Below are 13516 nucleotides of genomic sequence, written 5' to 3'. Positions count from 1 at the left end.
ATGCCACAGTGTTGAACTGTTCTTCTCACCACAGGAATGGTAAATGTTGTTATATTATGATCACTATTTCCAAGCGGTCCTGTTACAGTTACCTCGTGGACTAGATCCTTCGCTCCACTCAGGACTAAATCGAGAGTTGCGTCTCCCCTTGCGGGTTCTTGTACCAGCTGCTCCAAGAAGCAGTCATTTAAAGTATCCAGACATTTTGTCTCTGCATTTTGTCCTGAGGTGACATGTACCCAGTAAATATGGGGATAATTGAAATCTCCCACTATTACGGATTATGTTATTTTGATAGCCTCTCTAATCTCCCTTCGCATTTCATCCTCATTATCACAGTCTTTGACAGATGGTTGATAACAGATCCCTATTGTTATATTCTTATTAGAGCATGGAATTACTATCCATAGAGATTCTATGGAACATGTGGTTTCATTTAAGGTTTTTACTTCATTTGAGTTTACATTTTCTTTAACATACAGTGCCACTCCCCTCCCTACCCACCAAGTAGGACCTGCTCTGTCCTTCCGATATCTTTTGTACCCTGGAATGATTGTGTCCCACTGACTGTCCTCGCTCCACCAGGTTTTTGTGATGCCTACTATGTCAATATCCTCCTTTAACATGAGGCACTCAAATTCAGCCATCTTATTATTTAGACTTCTAGCATATGTGTACAAGCACTTTAAAAACTTGTCACTGTTTTTTTGTCTGCCCTTTTCTGATGTGTCAGATTCTTGTGTGCGTGAATGCTTCTCGTCTGATCTGGCCCCTACTTTATCCTCTTCCAGCCTCTCTTCCTGACTAAACTAGAAAAATCTCTACCACTAGATTCTTCTCTAAGACAAGTCTCTGTCCCATCCACGAGCTCCTCTGCAGCCATTGGCTTTCCCCCTTCTCTTAGTTTAAAAACTGCTCTGCAATCTTTTTAATGTTAAGTGCCAGCAGTGTGGTTCCACTTTGGTTTAGGTGGAGCCCATCCTTCCTGTATAGGCTCCTCCATCCCCAAAGTTTCCGCAGTTTCTAATAAATCTAAACTCCTCCTCTCTACACCATCATCTCATCCACGCATTGAGACTCTGAAGCTCTGCCTGCGTACCTGGCCCTGTGCGTGGAACTGGAAGCATTTCTGAGAATGCCACCATAGAGGTCCCGGATTTCAGTCTCTTTCCTAGCAGACTAAATTTGACCTCCAGGACGTCTCACCTACCGTTCCTTACGTAATTGGTGCCTACGTGTACCATGACCACCAGGTCCTCCCCAGCACTACACATAAATCTATCGAGAATCCTCGAGAAATCAACAACCTTTGCACCAGGCAGACAGGTCACCATACGGTTCTCCCAGTCATCACAAATCCAGCTATCCTTGTTTCTAATGATCAAATCTCCCATTACTAACAGTTGCCTTTGCTTAATGACTGCAGTTCCCTCCCCTGACAAGGTAACCTCAGTGCAAGAGGTGACCCCAACACCATCTGGACAGAGGGTCCCAATTATGGAAAGGTTTCCCTCTGCTCCCACAGACTGATCTCCTTCCCTGGGCCTGTCATCCTCCTCAATAGCACAGTGGTTGTCTGACCGGAGGTGGGAGAAATCTACAAGTGTCCCAGAAAGCCTTATCAACATACTTCCCTGCCTCCTTTAGCGTCTCCAGTTCCAGCACTCTGGCCTCCAAAGCCTCCACGCGGTCTCTGAGGGCCAGGAGCTCCTTGCACCGAATGTGCACACAAGCCACCTGCTCACAGGGCAGGTAATCATACATGCTACATTGAGTGCAATAAACAGGATGGCCCCTACTCTGCTTCTGGGCTTCTGCCTGCATTCTCTCTTACAGCTACCTAGGTTAACAACAGAGTTTGTGTTTCAATCAAGAAGTTTGTATTATAGCTTAACTGTTTTAAAGACTGGCAAGAGTACCTCGCCCCATTCCCACTCCCCTTCCAAACTCCCTCACGAAATTCCCTGTTAGCAGCCATGTTTGAAAAGATTCCTGGTTGGTTGCTCACTGCTTTACAAAGCACTCCCCTATCACATACCACTCCACCCCCTGCTGTGAGCCACCCATGGGAGGAGCTGGGAGCATCCCCAGGACCCTAGCCCTGACTCCTGCACCCCCTCCCACATACCCAGCTCTTACACTCCATGCTCTGACTCCTGCACCCCCCTACACATCCTCACCCCCCACTCTAAGCACCAAATATGGGAGCTCCTGCACACACACCCCCACATTGCCATCTGCACCCCTCGCACCAAATGGGGGCTGCCCCAAGTAAGCACTCCACACTCAAATGTCCTGCCCCAACCCTGAGCTCCCTCCTGCATCCTAAAACCTGGCCAGTCCCTGTACCCCAATCTCCAGCCTGCTCCTGCAACCTAACTCCCTCCCAGACCCTGCACCCCCAGCCCTGACTCCTGCACCTCCTCACACTTCCAGCCCTCTCTTTCACTCCTCTCAAAAACACTCCAGTTCCCTGCCCTCCCTGATTCCTGAAACCACCCATAACCCCTTCCCTCTCCAGCCCCATGTCCCTCACACACCCTGAACCCTGACTTCTCCACCCCTCCCAGAAGCCTCTGGCTAACCCTGACTCCTGCCCCCCCACATCCCCACCTGCATTGCTTGCATGAAATAGGAGCTGTCCCAGGTAAGTGCTCCACACCCCAACCACCTGCCCCAGCCCTGAGCCCCCTCCCACACCTTAACTCCTGGCCAGACCCTGCACTCCAACTTTTTTAATTTTTTTTTTTTTATAAAGGGTTCTTATCCAAAGCTGTCATAAACAGATAGTAGGGGTTAATAGAACAGAAGTACTTCATCTCTCTTTTGCCTGTAAAGGGTTAACAAGATCAGTGAGCCTGGCTGTCACCTGACCAGAGGACCAATCAGGGGACAGGATACTTTCAAATCTTGAGGGAGGGAAGTTTGTGTGTGTGCTGTTAGTGTTTGGTGGTTGTTCTCTCTGGCTTCTGAGAGCGACCAGACGTGCAACCAAGTTTCTCTCCAATCTCTCCGATACAGGCTCTTATGTGCTCAGAATAGTAAGTACTAGGTAGATAAGGCGATTTAGGTTTATGTTTGTTTTCTTTATTTGCAAATGTGTATTTGGCTGGAAGGAGTTCAAATTTGTATTTTGCTGAAAGGATTTTAATTTGTACTTGTATACTTAGGCTGGGAGGGTATTCCCAGTGTATATAGCTGAAAGACCTTGTAACATATTTCATTTTAAATTTACAAAGATAATTTTTACTGTTTTTTTTCTCTTTAATTAAAAGCTTTTCTTGTTTAAGAACCTGATTTTTTTTTATTCTGGTGAGACCCCAGGGGACTGGGTCTGGATCCACCAGGGAATTGGTGGGGAGAAAGGAGGGGAGGGGGAGAGAGAGGTAAATTTCTTTCTGTGTTAGGATTACTTTCTCTCTCAGCGACAGTCTGGGAGGGGGAAAGGTGGATTTTCCTCTCTGTTTTAAGATTCAAGGAGTTTGAATCACAGTGGTCTTCCAGGGTAACCCAGGGAGGGGAAGTCTGGGAGAAGCAACGGTGAGGGAAAGGGTTTACTTTCCTTGTGTTAAGATCCAGAGGGACTGGGTCTTGGGGGTCCCCGGGCAAGGTTTTGGGGGAACCAGAGTGTACCAGGCACTGGAAATCCTGGTCGGTGGCAGCGCTACAAGTACTAAGCTGGTAATTGAGCTTAGAGGAATTCATGCTGGTACCCCATCTTTTGGACGCTGAGGTTCAGAGTGGGGGATTATACCATGACAAAAGCGTTTTACAATAGTTAGCTAACAGTACAAACAATATTTGGAAAGATCATTAAGTGGTGCAATGAGATGCTAAGTGATTTTCAAGTGGTCTGTGGAAAACTCAGACTACAAAAACAATCAAGGTACCTCACTTTATCCTGATTTACTTCCTATTACTTATAGGAGGAGGATGAACAAAAAAAATGAAAAATGGGGGTGGGAAGGAAATGAGAGAATGTTCTTTTTCTTGCCTGTGTCCCAAGGAGGGATCCCTAAAATGGAGCTGAGCACAGGGCCCCACTAACGCTAAATCTGCCACTGAGCTTCCTTCTCTGGATACCCCCAGCCAGCATTCAAGGACACACGGACTGTCTGTGTGATAAGTAACCTCGATGAGCAGCTCAGACTCCAGCAACCTGCTCGTTACACCTCAAGCATAATTGTTGTCTGGGTGGAGAAGGCTCAGGGTTTGAGAGGTCAGGGGTAGGAAGCTTCTGCTGATTATGCTGCACCTAATCCTCAGTTTTACTTGAGCAAACAGGAGATATTTGACACTGTGCAATATGGCTCCTGTGCTCTGTTCCCAAAGTGTTCTGCAGCAGGGGAGGGTCTCCGGTAGCGTGTGTGTCACTGGCATATTGGGGTGATGCTGAAACAGGACAGAATAGAGGTAGCATTGGGGGCTGGCATGAACCATATCTCTTCTTTTCCCCTTCCAAGAACAGAGGGGACAGGAACCCTTACCCAGCGAGGTCACATTCTCATAGTTCTCCTGCATGACATCCCTGTAGAGGGCTCTCTGAGTGGGGTCCAGCAGAGCCCCCTCTTCCCTGGTGAAATACACAGCCACCTCCTCGAAGGTCACCGGCCTCTGAAAGAGCAAGAGTCCAACACTCAGGACCTGCTGCCCCACTCACAGCCCCCCTATACATGGGGGACAGGAGCCAAACAGAAACTCTGGGTGGATTGCAGTCAGACTCCCACCCCCACCCTGCTCAGAGCATCCAGGAAACACCAGGGGGAGGGGACGAAGAGAGAGCCCCTCCTCTCTCCCAGCAGAGCCATCACACACCTACTAGCCACTGACTGATTCAGGAGATGGAGCTCCTAGCAGGGTCCAGGGACAGCTCCCTGGTAGGAAGCCCAACACCCTCCCCATTCTGAAGAGTTGGATGTGAAGGGAGGGGAATCTCCCCTAAGACTCACTGGTGGGTGCCTCCTTCATATCTCACAGCAACCGCTGGTTAGTCAGGTTGGGCTCCAGCACTAGGAGTCTGGTCAGTTTTCCCAGCTCCACGGAGCTGGGTTATTTTCTGCTCCACAAACTAGAGCATTTCCACTGCCGAACCTCCTGGGTCTGTTCCTAGAATCTACGCCACTTATTAATTAACTCCCAGCAGGTTTAGCACACCCCTGTCCTCCTCCCATTCTCCACCCTGTGCACTTCATGCAAACCAGACTGTGCAAACCTTCCCATCTCCGGTGTATCTGCTGTCCCGCTCCCTCCTGGAGGAACCCACCAGCAACCCCCTGATAATACCTACCTGGCCTGGCTCCTCTGCAGCCATTTCTCTCCCCTGTCCAACGAGAGGGTGAGATGAACTGGAGCAAAACATGGACATTATTCCGCAGCCTGGCAGGGTGAGAAGGGCAGTTGTGAAGATTTCAGAATAGGCTTTAATTCATTTCACAGCATGATTCCCCCAGGCCCTTTCCCCGCAGACAGACACCCTAGAGTCTGCCATGCTGACAAAGGCTTGATCTATTTGTACAGTGTAGACCTGGCCCCTCCTCCCAGGCTAAGCCCACAGAGACATTTTAACCTCCCTTCTCCCTCCCCACATCCCATAACAAAGTCTCTGAACACAAGCCTAGAAAAAAGCAGAACCAAAGGAGTCACTCTGGGGGATCCCCTCAGACATGGACCCCATGGCAGCCACACCCCAGCAGGGGGAATATGGAGTCAGGAACTGGATTTTCCTCTATCTGATTCTCATCTTTTCTACAGGAAAGTGACTCTACCCAGGGTGCAGCAATACATCTTTCTGGGAAGATTAGAGATGTGGAAATCTCTCTCCAAACTCTTCTCTCCCATGGCCCCTTTCAGTCTCTTTCTCCTTCTATCTCCTTTTCCCTGTCCCCTCTCCCTGCCTGTCTGATAGGAAAGTCCGATTCCTGGGTAGTTTGCTTCCCCATGGCTGGATTTTATCCTGCAATTGCTAATAGGACGAGAAATGAGGGGGGTCTGTTTGTATGGAGTCATTTTAAGGCCAGACCTCAGCATTTTCCCTTTGTTCCTTTCAGTTACTTGGACTGTCTGGCTCAGAAATTAGTATTAACAGGGCCCAGGGCTGCCCTACGGGGCTAGGACCAGCTGGAGAAAGTCATCCCCTGGGCCGGGCAGAGAAGCAGCTTTAATTAAGGTCACTTCCCAGTACAGAGCCCCGCTGGGGCAGCAGCAGCGGCCAAGCCTGGTCTCCCAGATCACAATGGAGGCTGCAGTGTCTGACCTAGAAAGCTGAACCCCAATATCCTGAGCAGAGAAAGACAGAGCATCTGAGCAGCTTCCCTCCTTTAGCTCTCTGGGGAGAGCAGCTAATGAGAGCCCCTCCTCACAGAGAGAATTGCTGATCTTATTTGCCCCACTCTCCATCTGGAGTCATTCCTTTTCTTTCCATACAGTGACTCTGGATTAACAATGGTCTCAATGACACTGGATTTCAGAAAGAATGAGTCCAGAATGCTGTGGAAAAGACCATCGTGTGGCAGTGCTGACTTCATTCCCACCTCCCTCATCCCTCAGATCAAGAACAAGGACTGAGGGCACAAATTTTCTAAACGGAACCAAAAGCTCCTGTAGTTATCAAAAGAGAAGAAAAGCAAAATCTGTGATTTCACACTGACAGCGTTTGATAAGTGGATAGAAAGTTATCACAGTGACAGGGCACGTGACTGGGGAATGCCGGGCAGTGCTTGGAGCCAGGACTCTGGCACAAGTTGATCAGAGAGAAGGATCATGGTTAGTAGAAGTTCCCACAGCCAGGGGCCCACCAGATATTCCCTGGGACGCAGCCCCAGAGTCCCCAGCCAGGGACCCCAGATACCTCTCAAAGCCCCACTAGCCAGGGAATCCCCACCAGACCATGACTGTCAAGTTGGGAATCCCAAAGGGTTCCCCCCTCCAAGAGCCCCCAGCAGCCAGGGACCCACATACTGGGAACTTGGTTACTCACTGCCTGCCTAGGACCCCTCCCCACACCACCACCAGCAGGATCTTCCCTGCCATTTGTCTGGGACCCGCTCCTCCACCCAACAGGACCCCCTGACGCTTTACAGTGGGACCCCTCACTCTGCTTCCCTGGCATTCCCTGACCTAGTGCCAGGTATCCCTTCCCCGAGCTCTGTGCACTGGGCATTGCAAAGATCCCAGGAGCCAGCGAGGGAAGCTCAGACGGAGCCCCTGGCACAGCACCAGGCTCCCTCTAACCTCCTGTCCCGCCCCCCCCAAGAGATACCCACCCCCACTGTTCTGCAGCCACCAGGCCCCCAGCGATACCCACCTACAGGACCCATAGCTTCAGGGAAGGGCACATCACAACCACCACCCCCCAAAACCCCAAAACTCCACAACCCACCAACCTGACTAGGGTACCCCCTGCCCAGCCACCCAGAGGCCTCCCCCTACCACAATGCCCCTTCAGCTGCAATCTCCCCACACAGACACCATCCCCGCCCCTGCAACAGTGTTACCTCACAGAGTGTCATAAGTGGCTAGAAAGTTAACCCCAACCCCCTGCTGGCCAGTCACACAGGCAGAGGGAGCCCTGGGGGATGCCTCTTTAACAGGACAATGGAAGGCCTGGAAGGCAAGAAAGGTATGAAATGTCCATGCCCTATCACTAGCAAATAATGGTCACCATGGATCCACCCCAGAAGTGGTTACATCTTAGCACTGGGGGAATCAACCCCTCACACAGACCTTTTGTCATGGGGTTGGGGATACTTCTGGACCCATGCTGCACTCAGAGTGATGACCTCATCCCGTGCCAGCTGGAGAAAAGAAAAGGGTCCAGCCAACTCTCCTGTTACCAGCTGGGAACCACTGATCCCCAAACAGGGGGAAGCCTCTGGCTCTGATGTGTATTAAAGATGTGGCTGGTCTCTTTCAGCGGCAAACATTTTAATACAGAAAAAGGGGGCAAGAAATGGTTCTCAAAGGAGAGGGGAAAGATCAACACTGGGAAATTTAACCCCCTGCAGCCTCCAGGAAGGAGAATGATTCAGGGCAACAGGTTTCCTCCAAGAAAGGAGAAGTTGCTGGGATTGAGGAACATGGGAAACAGCCCCAAACACGAATTTGTATTGGGGGTGAGAGGCAAGTGGTACAAACAGGGACAGGATTCAATTAACTCCCCCCCTTCTCCCATCCACCACTTCCCCCCCCCAGGAATTTCCTGGCTGCACAGAGACAGTTCAACCCCCCGCCTCTTCCCACTGATCTTCCGCCCCCTGCAACTCCGGCTTCTCCCCAGCACACGGCGCTCTGCGGGCAGCCCGAAGCCCTTTGAATCCCGGCCCATGGCCGCTGATTGCCCCCTACCCGGACCCCTGCCCCAACTGTCCCCCAGGACCCGCACCCCCTAACACCGCTGGTCCTTGTCCCCTAATACCCCTCTCCCGGGACCCCTGCCCCTAACTGCCCCTTGGATTCCCAGCCCCTAGCTAAGCCTCCCTTCTCCTTGTCCCCAACTGCCTCCTCTTGAGACCCCCCCAACTTTCCCCCAGGACCCCAACCGCTACCTGTCCCGATAAACCCCGGGGACTTCTGTGCCTATCCAACTGCTGCCTGTCTCCTGACTGCCCTCCTGAACCTCCACCCCATCCAACCCCCCCTTCTCCCTGTCCCTTGACTGCCCCCCAGAACCCCCTACCCCTTCTCCAACCCCCAGCCCCCTTACCGGGCCACTCAGACCAGCGTGTCTGGCTCCATGCAGCTCCAAACACATTGCTGCCATGCTCCCACACGGAGCACACAGCCGCGCCCCCTCCCCCCCCCCCCAGCACCTGCCTTCCAGATTTGAACACCTCAAAATTCAGGAGCGCTCAAGCTCAGTTTGGGCAGCTGTTACTTCATTTCTCCCAAATCAAATATACTGATCCACTCTAACCTGCTGTAGAAAAAGTAGGATAAAATTGAGCAAGAAATGCTTATTACAGGGGTCGGCAACCTACGGCACGCGAGCCAATTTTTGATGGCACACGGCTGCCTGCTGGGACTCCGTGTGTCATTAAAAATCCTGCTGATGCGGCAAGCCCCGGGATCCACGGTCTCACGCCAGAGCACTGGCCGAGCGCAGCAAGCCGCCGGCCCCTCTCCCACCTTCCCCCAGAACCCTGCCGCCGCCCGCAGGGGCTGTGCGCTGCCGCAGGACAGCGTTTGGCTCTGTGGAGAGGGAAAGACGCTCCCCGCTCACACGGAGCCCTGCTGCCGCGCGCACAGCGCTCTGAGGGGCAGGGCGGAGCAGGGCTGCGTGCGGGGGGGGGTGGCGGCGGCGGCAGGGCGCCGGCTGAGCGAGAAGCCTCATGGTAAGGGGGCTGGCTCTGGGGCTGGGCGGGGGGTTAGCTAACGGGTGGGGGCAGTCAAGGCACAGGGAGCAGGGTGGGTGGGATCCCACGGGGTGGTTAGGGGTGAGGGTCTCTGGAGGGGGCAGTCAGGGAGCAGGGGGGTTGGATGGGGTATGGGACTCCTGGGGTCTGTTTGGGGGGTGGATAGGGGTCAGGGGACAGGGAGCAAGGAGGGTCCTGAGGGAGCAGTTGGGGGGGGTCTCCCGGGGTGATGGTCAGGGGACAAGGAGCTGGGGGGGTTGGATGAGTCGGGAGTTCTGGGGGGACTGTCAGGAGGCAGGGGTGTGGAGAGGGGTTGGGGCAGGCAGGGACCAGGGGGAGAGTTGTATGGGTCTAGAGTTCTCGAGGTCCTATCAGGGGGCAGGGAGCAATTAGATAGGCGTGGGAGTCCAGGGGGATCTGTCTGGGTGTGGAGGTGTGGATAAGGGTAGGGGCAGTTAGGGGACAGGTAGGGCCCCGGAGGGGCAGTCAGGAGATATGGAGCAGGGACGCTTAAATAGGGGGTGGGGTCCCAGGAGGGGGTAGTCGGGACAAGGAGTGGGGGGGTTGGGATTTTTGGGGGGGCAGTCACTCAGCCCTCTACCCTGAGCCCTGATCCCTCCCCCACTAACACCCCCAGCCCTCTGCCCTGAGCCCTGTACCCCCCAGACCTCTGTTGACTCCTTGACCCCCCCATGACCCCAGCCCTGACTGGCACCCCCACACATACCCAGCCCCCCTACTCTGACACCTGCACCCCGCTCACATGCCCCCAGCCCTCTGCCCTGACTCTTGCACCCCCCACATTCCCAGCCCCACCCCCACATCCCATGCACCCTACACCATCCCCATCCCCACCATGAGCACCAAATGGGAGTCGCATTCCCACCTGCACCTGTGCTGTGCTGAGTTTTCATTTATTCACTCTCATTTAGGGGTTCGCGTGCTGGTCATACTTTGTAATGTGTTTTAGAAGGTCTCTCTCTACAAGTCTATATATTATATAACTAAACTAGTGTTGTATCGTAAAATAAACAAGGTTTTCAAAATGTTTAAGAAGCTTCATTTCAAATTAAATTAAAATGATCTTACGCCACTGGCCCGCTCAGTCCACTGCTGGTCTGGGGTTCTGTTCACCTCGGCCGGCAGTGGGCTGTGTGGGGCCTGCGGCTGGGACCCCAGCTGGGAAGGGTCTGGCAGCCAGAACCCTAGACCGGCAGCAGGCTGTGCGGGGCCGGCAGCCAGAACCCCAGACCGGCAGCGGGCTGTGCGGGGCCGGCAACCGGGACCTCAGACCAGCAGCGGGCAGTGTGGGGCCAGCAGCCAGGAACCCAGACCGGCATCAGGCTGAGCGGCTCAGCCCACAGCTGCTCAGGGGTTCCATCCTCTGGCTCCTGCCAGCCGGGATCCCAGCTGCCGGTGCCCGTCTGGGGTCCCAGCTCTGCCCACATACAGTGGGGACATACCTTCTCCCTGGTTCTGGCCCATTTTCTTCCTCTCTCTGCACTGAGCTGAGGGTGGGAGTGGACCGAGCACAGGGCTGGGGGTGAAGGCTCTGGTCAGGAGCTAGAATGAGGGAGGGGGGCTCAGGGTTGGGGCAGGAGGTTTGGGTGTGGGGGCACTCACCTGGGCAGCTCCCATGTGGTGTGAGGGGTGCAGGTGGGAATGTGAGTGGTGGTGCAGGGGTCCCATTTGGTGCTCAGGATGGTGTGGGGTGAATGGGATGGGGGGGCTGGGGATGTGGGGGGTGCAAGAGTCAGGGTAGAGGGCTTGGGGCATGAGAGGGTGCAGGTGTCAGGGTAGGGGGGCTGGGTACGTGTGAGGGTGCCAGTCAGGGCTGGGGTCATGGGGGGATGAAAGAGTCAGAGGGCTGGGTGGTACAGGGCTCAGGGCAAGCACCTGTGGGTGTGTGGAGGTGCAGGGCTCAGGGCAGAGGGCTGAGTGTGTGGGGAGGGGGTCAGGGCTCAGAGCAGAGGGCTGAGTGACTGCCCCCAGAATCCCCAACTCCCCCACTCCTTGTCCTGACTACCCTGTCCTGGGACCCCTGCCCCTTATCCCCTGACTGCCCCCCTAGGACCCTACCCCCTACCTGTCCCCTCACTGTCCCAACCCTTATCCACACCCAGATAGACGCCCTGGACTCCCATGCCTATCTAACTGCTCCCCGCCCCCTGACAGGACCCCCAAAACTCTTGACCCATACAACACCCCCCTGCTCCCTGCCTGCCCCAACCCCTTTCCATACCCCTGCCTCCTGACAGGACCCCCCAGAACTCCCGACTCATCCAACACCCCACAGCTCCTTATCTCCTGACCACCCCCTCCAGAGACTCTCCCACACCCTAACTGCTCCCCCAGGACCCACACTTCTCCCTGTCCCTTGACTGCCCCCACCAGTTACCCAACCCCCCTCCCCCGCTGGCCCCGGACCTGGCCCCCTTAACATGAGGCTCCCCGCTCATCCGGAGCCCTGCCACCGCTGCCCCTGTGCATGTAGCCCAGCCCTGCCCCTCAGAGCACTGCACGCGTGGCAGCAGGGCTCCGGATGAGCTGGGAGCGTCTTTTCCTCCCCATGGAGCCAAACGCTGCCCCGTGGGAGCACCTAGCCCAGCCCCCAGAGCGCTGCGCGTGGGTCAACAACAATCTAGGGGAAGGCGGGGGAAGTGGCAGTGGCTTGCTGAGCTCGGGCCATCACTCCGGTCTGGGATTGCAGACCCCGCAGCTTGCCACGTCAGCAGCATTTTTAATGGCATGCGGAGTCCCAGCAGGCAGCCGCGTGCCATTAAAAATTGGCTCGTGTGCCACAGGTTGCTGACCCCTGAAATAAAGTATCACCTCCCCATCCCCAACCTTCCTTTTTGGCCCACAGCTGTTTTGGTGGGGCGGCGCTGGGGAAGGAGGGTTTGTTTCCGCAGGGCTGGGCAGCCCTGGGACGGGGTGTTTCTACAGGGCTGGGGGGTTTCGGCCCTCAGCTGTTTTCTTTGGAGTAATGTGGCCCTCGCCGCTTTATGAGTTGTGCAGGCCTGGTGTACGGTGTCTCCCCTGTGTGGATTCGCTGATGTAAGATGAGGCCTGAACGATTAAAGAAATATTTCCCGCACTCAGAGCATCCAAAAGGTTTCTCACCCATATGGATTTTCCTATGTTTGATAAGGTGTGAGCTCTGCTTGAAGCTTTTCCCACACTCAGAGCATGTATAGGGCTTCTCCCCTGTGTGGATTCTCCGATGTTTGATAAGGGTAGAGCTCTGTTTGAAGCTTTTCCCGCACTCAGAGCACGTGTAGGGCGTCTCTCTTGTGTGGATTCTCTGATGTGTGATAAGGTCTGAGCGCTGTTTGAAGCTTTTCCAACACTCAGTGCACGTGTAGGGCTTCTCCCTGGCGTGGATTCTGCGATGTTTGATAAGGGTTGAGCTCTGATTGAAGCTTTTCCCGCACTCTGAGCATGTGTAGGGTGCTTCTCCTGTGTGGATTTGCTGATGTGAAATGAGGGTTGAACTATTAGTGAAGCATTTCCCACACTCAGAGTATCCATAAGGTCTCTCACCAGTGTGGATTCTATGATGTCTCATAAGGTTTGAGCGCAGATTGAAGCGTTTCCCGCACTCAGAGCACGTGTAGGGCTTCTCTCCAGTGTGGATTCTCTGATGTCTGATAAGGTATGAACGCCAATTGAAGCGTTTCCCGCAATCGTGGCATGTGTAACGTGTGTCTTCCGAGTTGATTCTATCACTTGAAATAAGGTCTGAGAAGCTACTGAAGTTTTCCTCTGGCCTCTGCTCAGTCTCACAGGCTTTTGCTTTTTCTGGGCGTGCACAAATCCCAGAAACATTCCCTTTGGATCTTCCTGATAACATCCCATGTGCTTCTACTTGCTCAGCATCTTCCTGCTGGGGTTTCTCCTCCTTGTTATCACTCACCATCCCATCACCTGATGGGAGACAGAGAGAATCCAGACACAGATCGCTCCCTGCACCTGAGAGAAAGAAAATCTCAGAGAGAGGAATGGAAAAAGGGATGAACAATCCAAAATGTGTGGGAGAGATCAAACCTATCTGTAGCTGATTTTCTCCAAGCCCCTCCTCAGAGGAGAGAGGAAGGGATCGGTTTTGGTCTGCATCTCACCAGAACTCTAAGGGGAAAGCGAGATTGGGGAGGGACCTGCTGCCA

At 54.0% G+C, this 13516-nt stretch overlaps 1 protein-coding gene across 3 annotated transcripts in view; it reads right to left on the bottom strand.

Moving 5' to 3' along the window:
* LOC127039327 (zinc finger protein 420-like) overlaps positions 1 to 13516 on the bottom strand; it is a 645607-nt gene that overhangs the window by 608192 nt on the left and 23899 nt on the right. For all 3 annotated transcript variants that reach the window (XM_050932726.1, XM_050932727.1, XM_050932728.1), the window contains exons 5-7: positions 12474 to 13322; positions 5288 to 5376; positions 4488 to 4614 (exon numbers count right to left, since the gene is read on the bottom strand). In XM_050932726.1, the coding sequence (XP_050788683.1) occupies positions 4488 to 4614; positions 5288 to 5376; positions 12474 to 13322 (1065 nt within the window). The remainder of the gene's footprint in view (positions 1 to 4487; positions 4615 to 5287; positions 5377 to 12473; positions 13323 to 13516) is intronic.

The sequence above is a fragment of the Gopherus flavomarginatus genome, chromosome 23 (genome assembly GCF_025201925.1).
Source record: "Gopherus flavomarginatus isolate rGopFla2 chromosome 23, rGopFla2.mat.asm, whole genome shotgun sequence".
Taxonomy (NCBI): domain Eukaryota; kingdom Metazoa; phylum Chordata; order Testudines; family Testudinidae; genus Gopherus; species Gopherus flavomarginatus.
The sequence above is the reverse complement of the archived record's forward strand: the minus strand, read 5'-3'. Positions and strand labels throughout refer to the sequence as shown.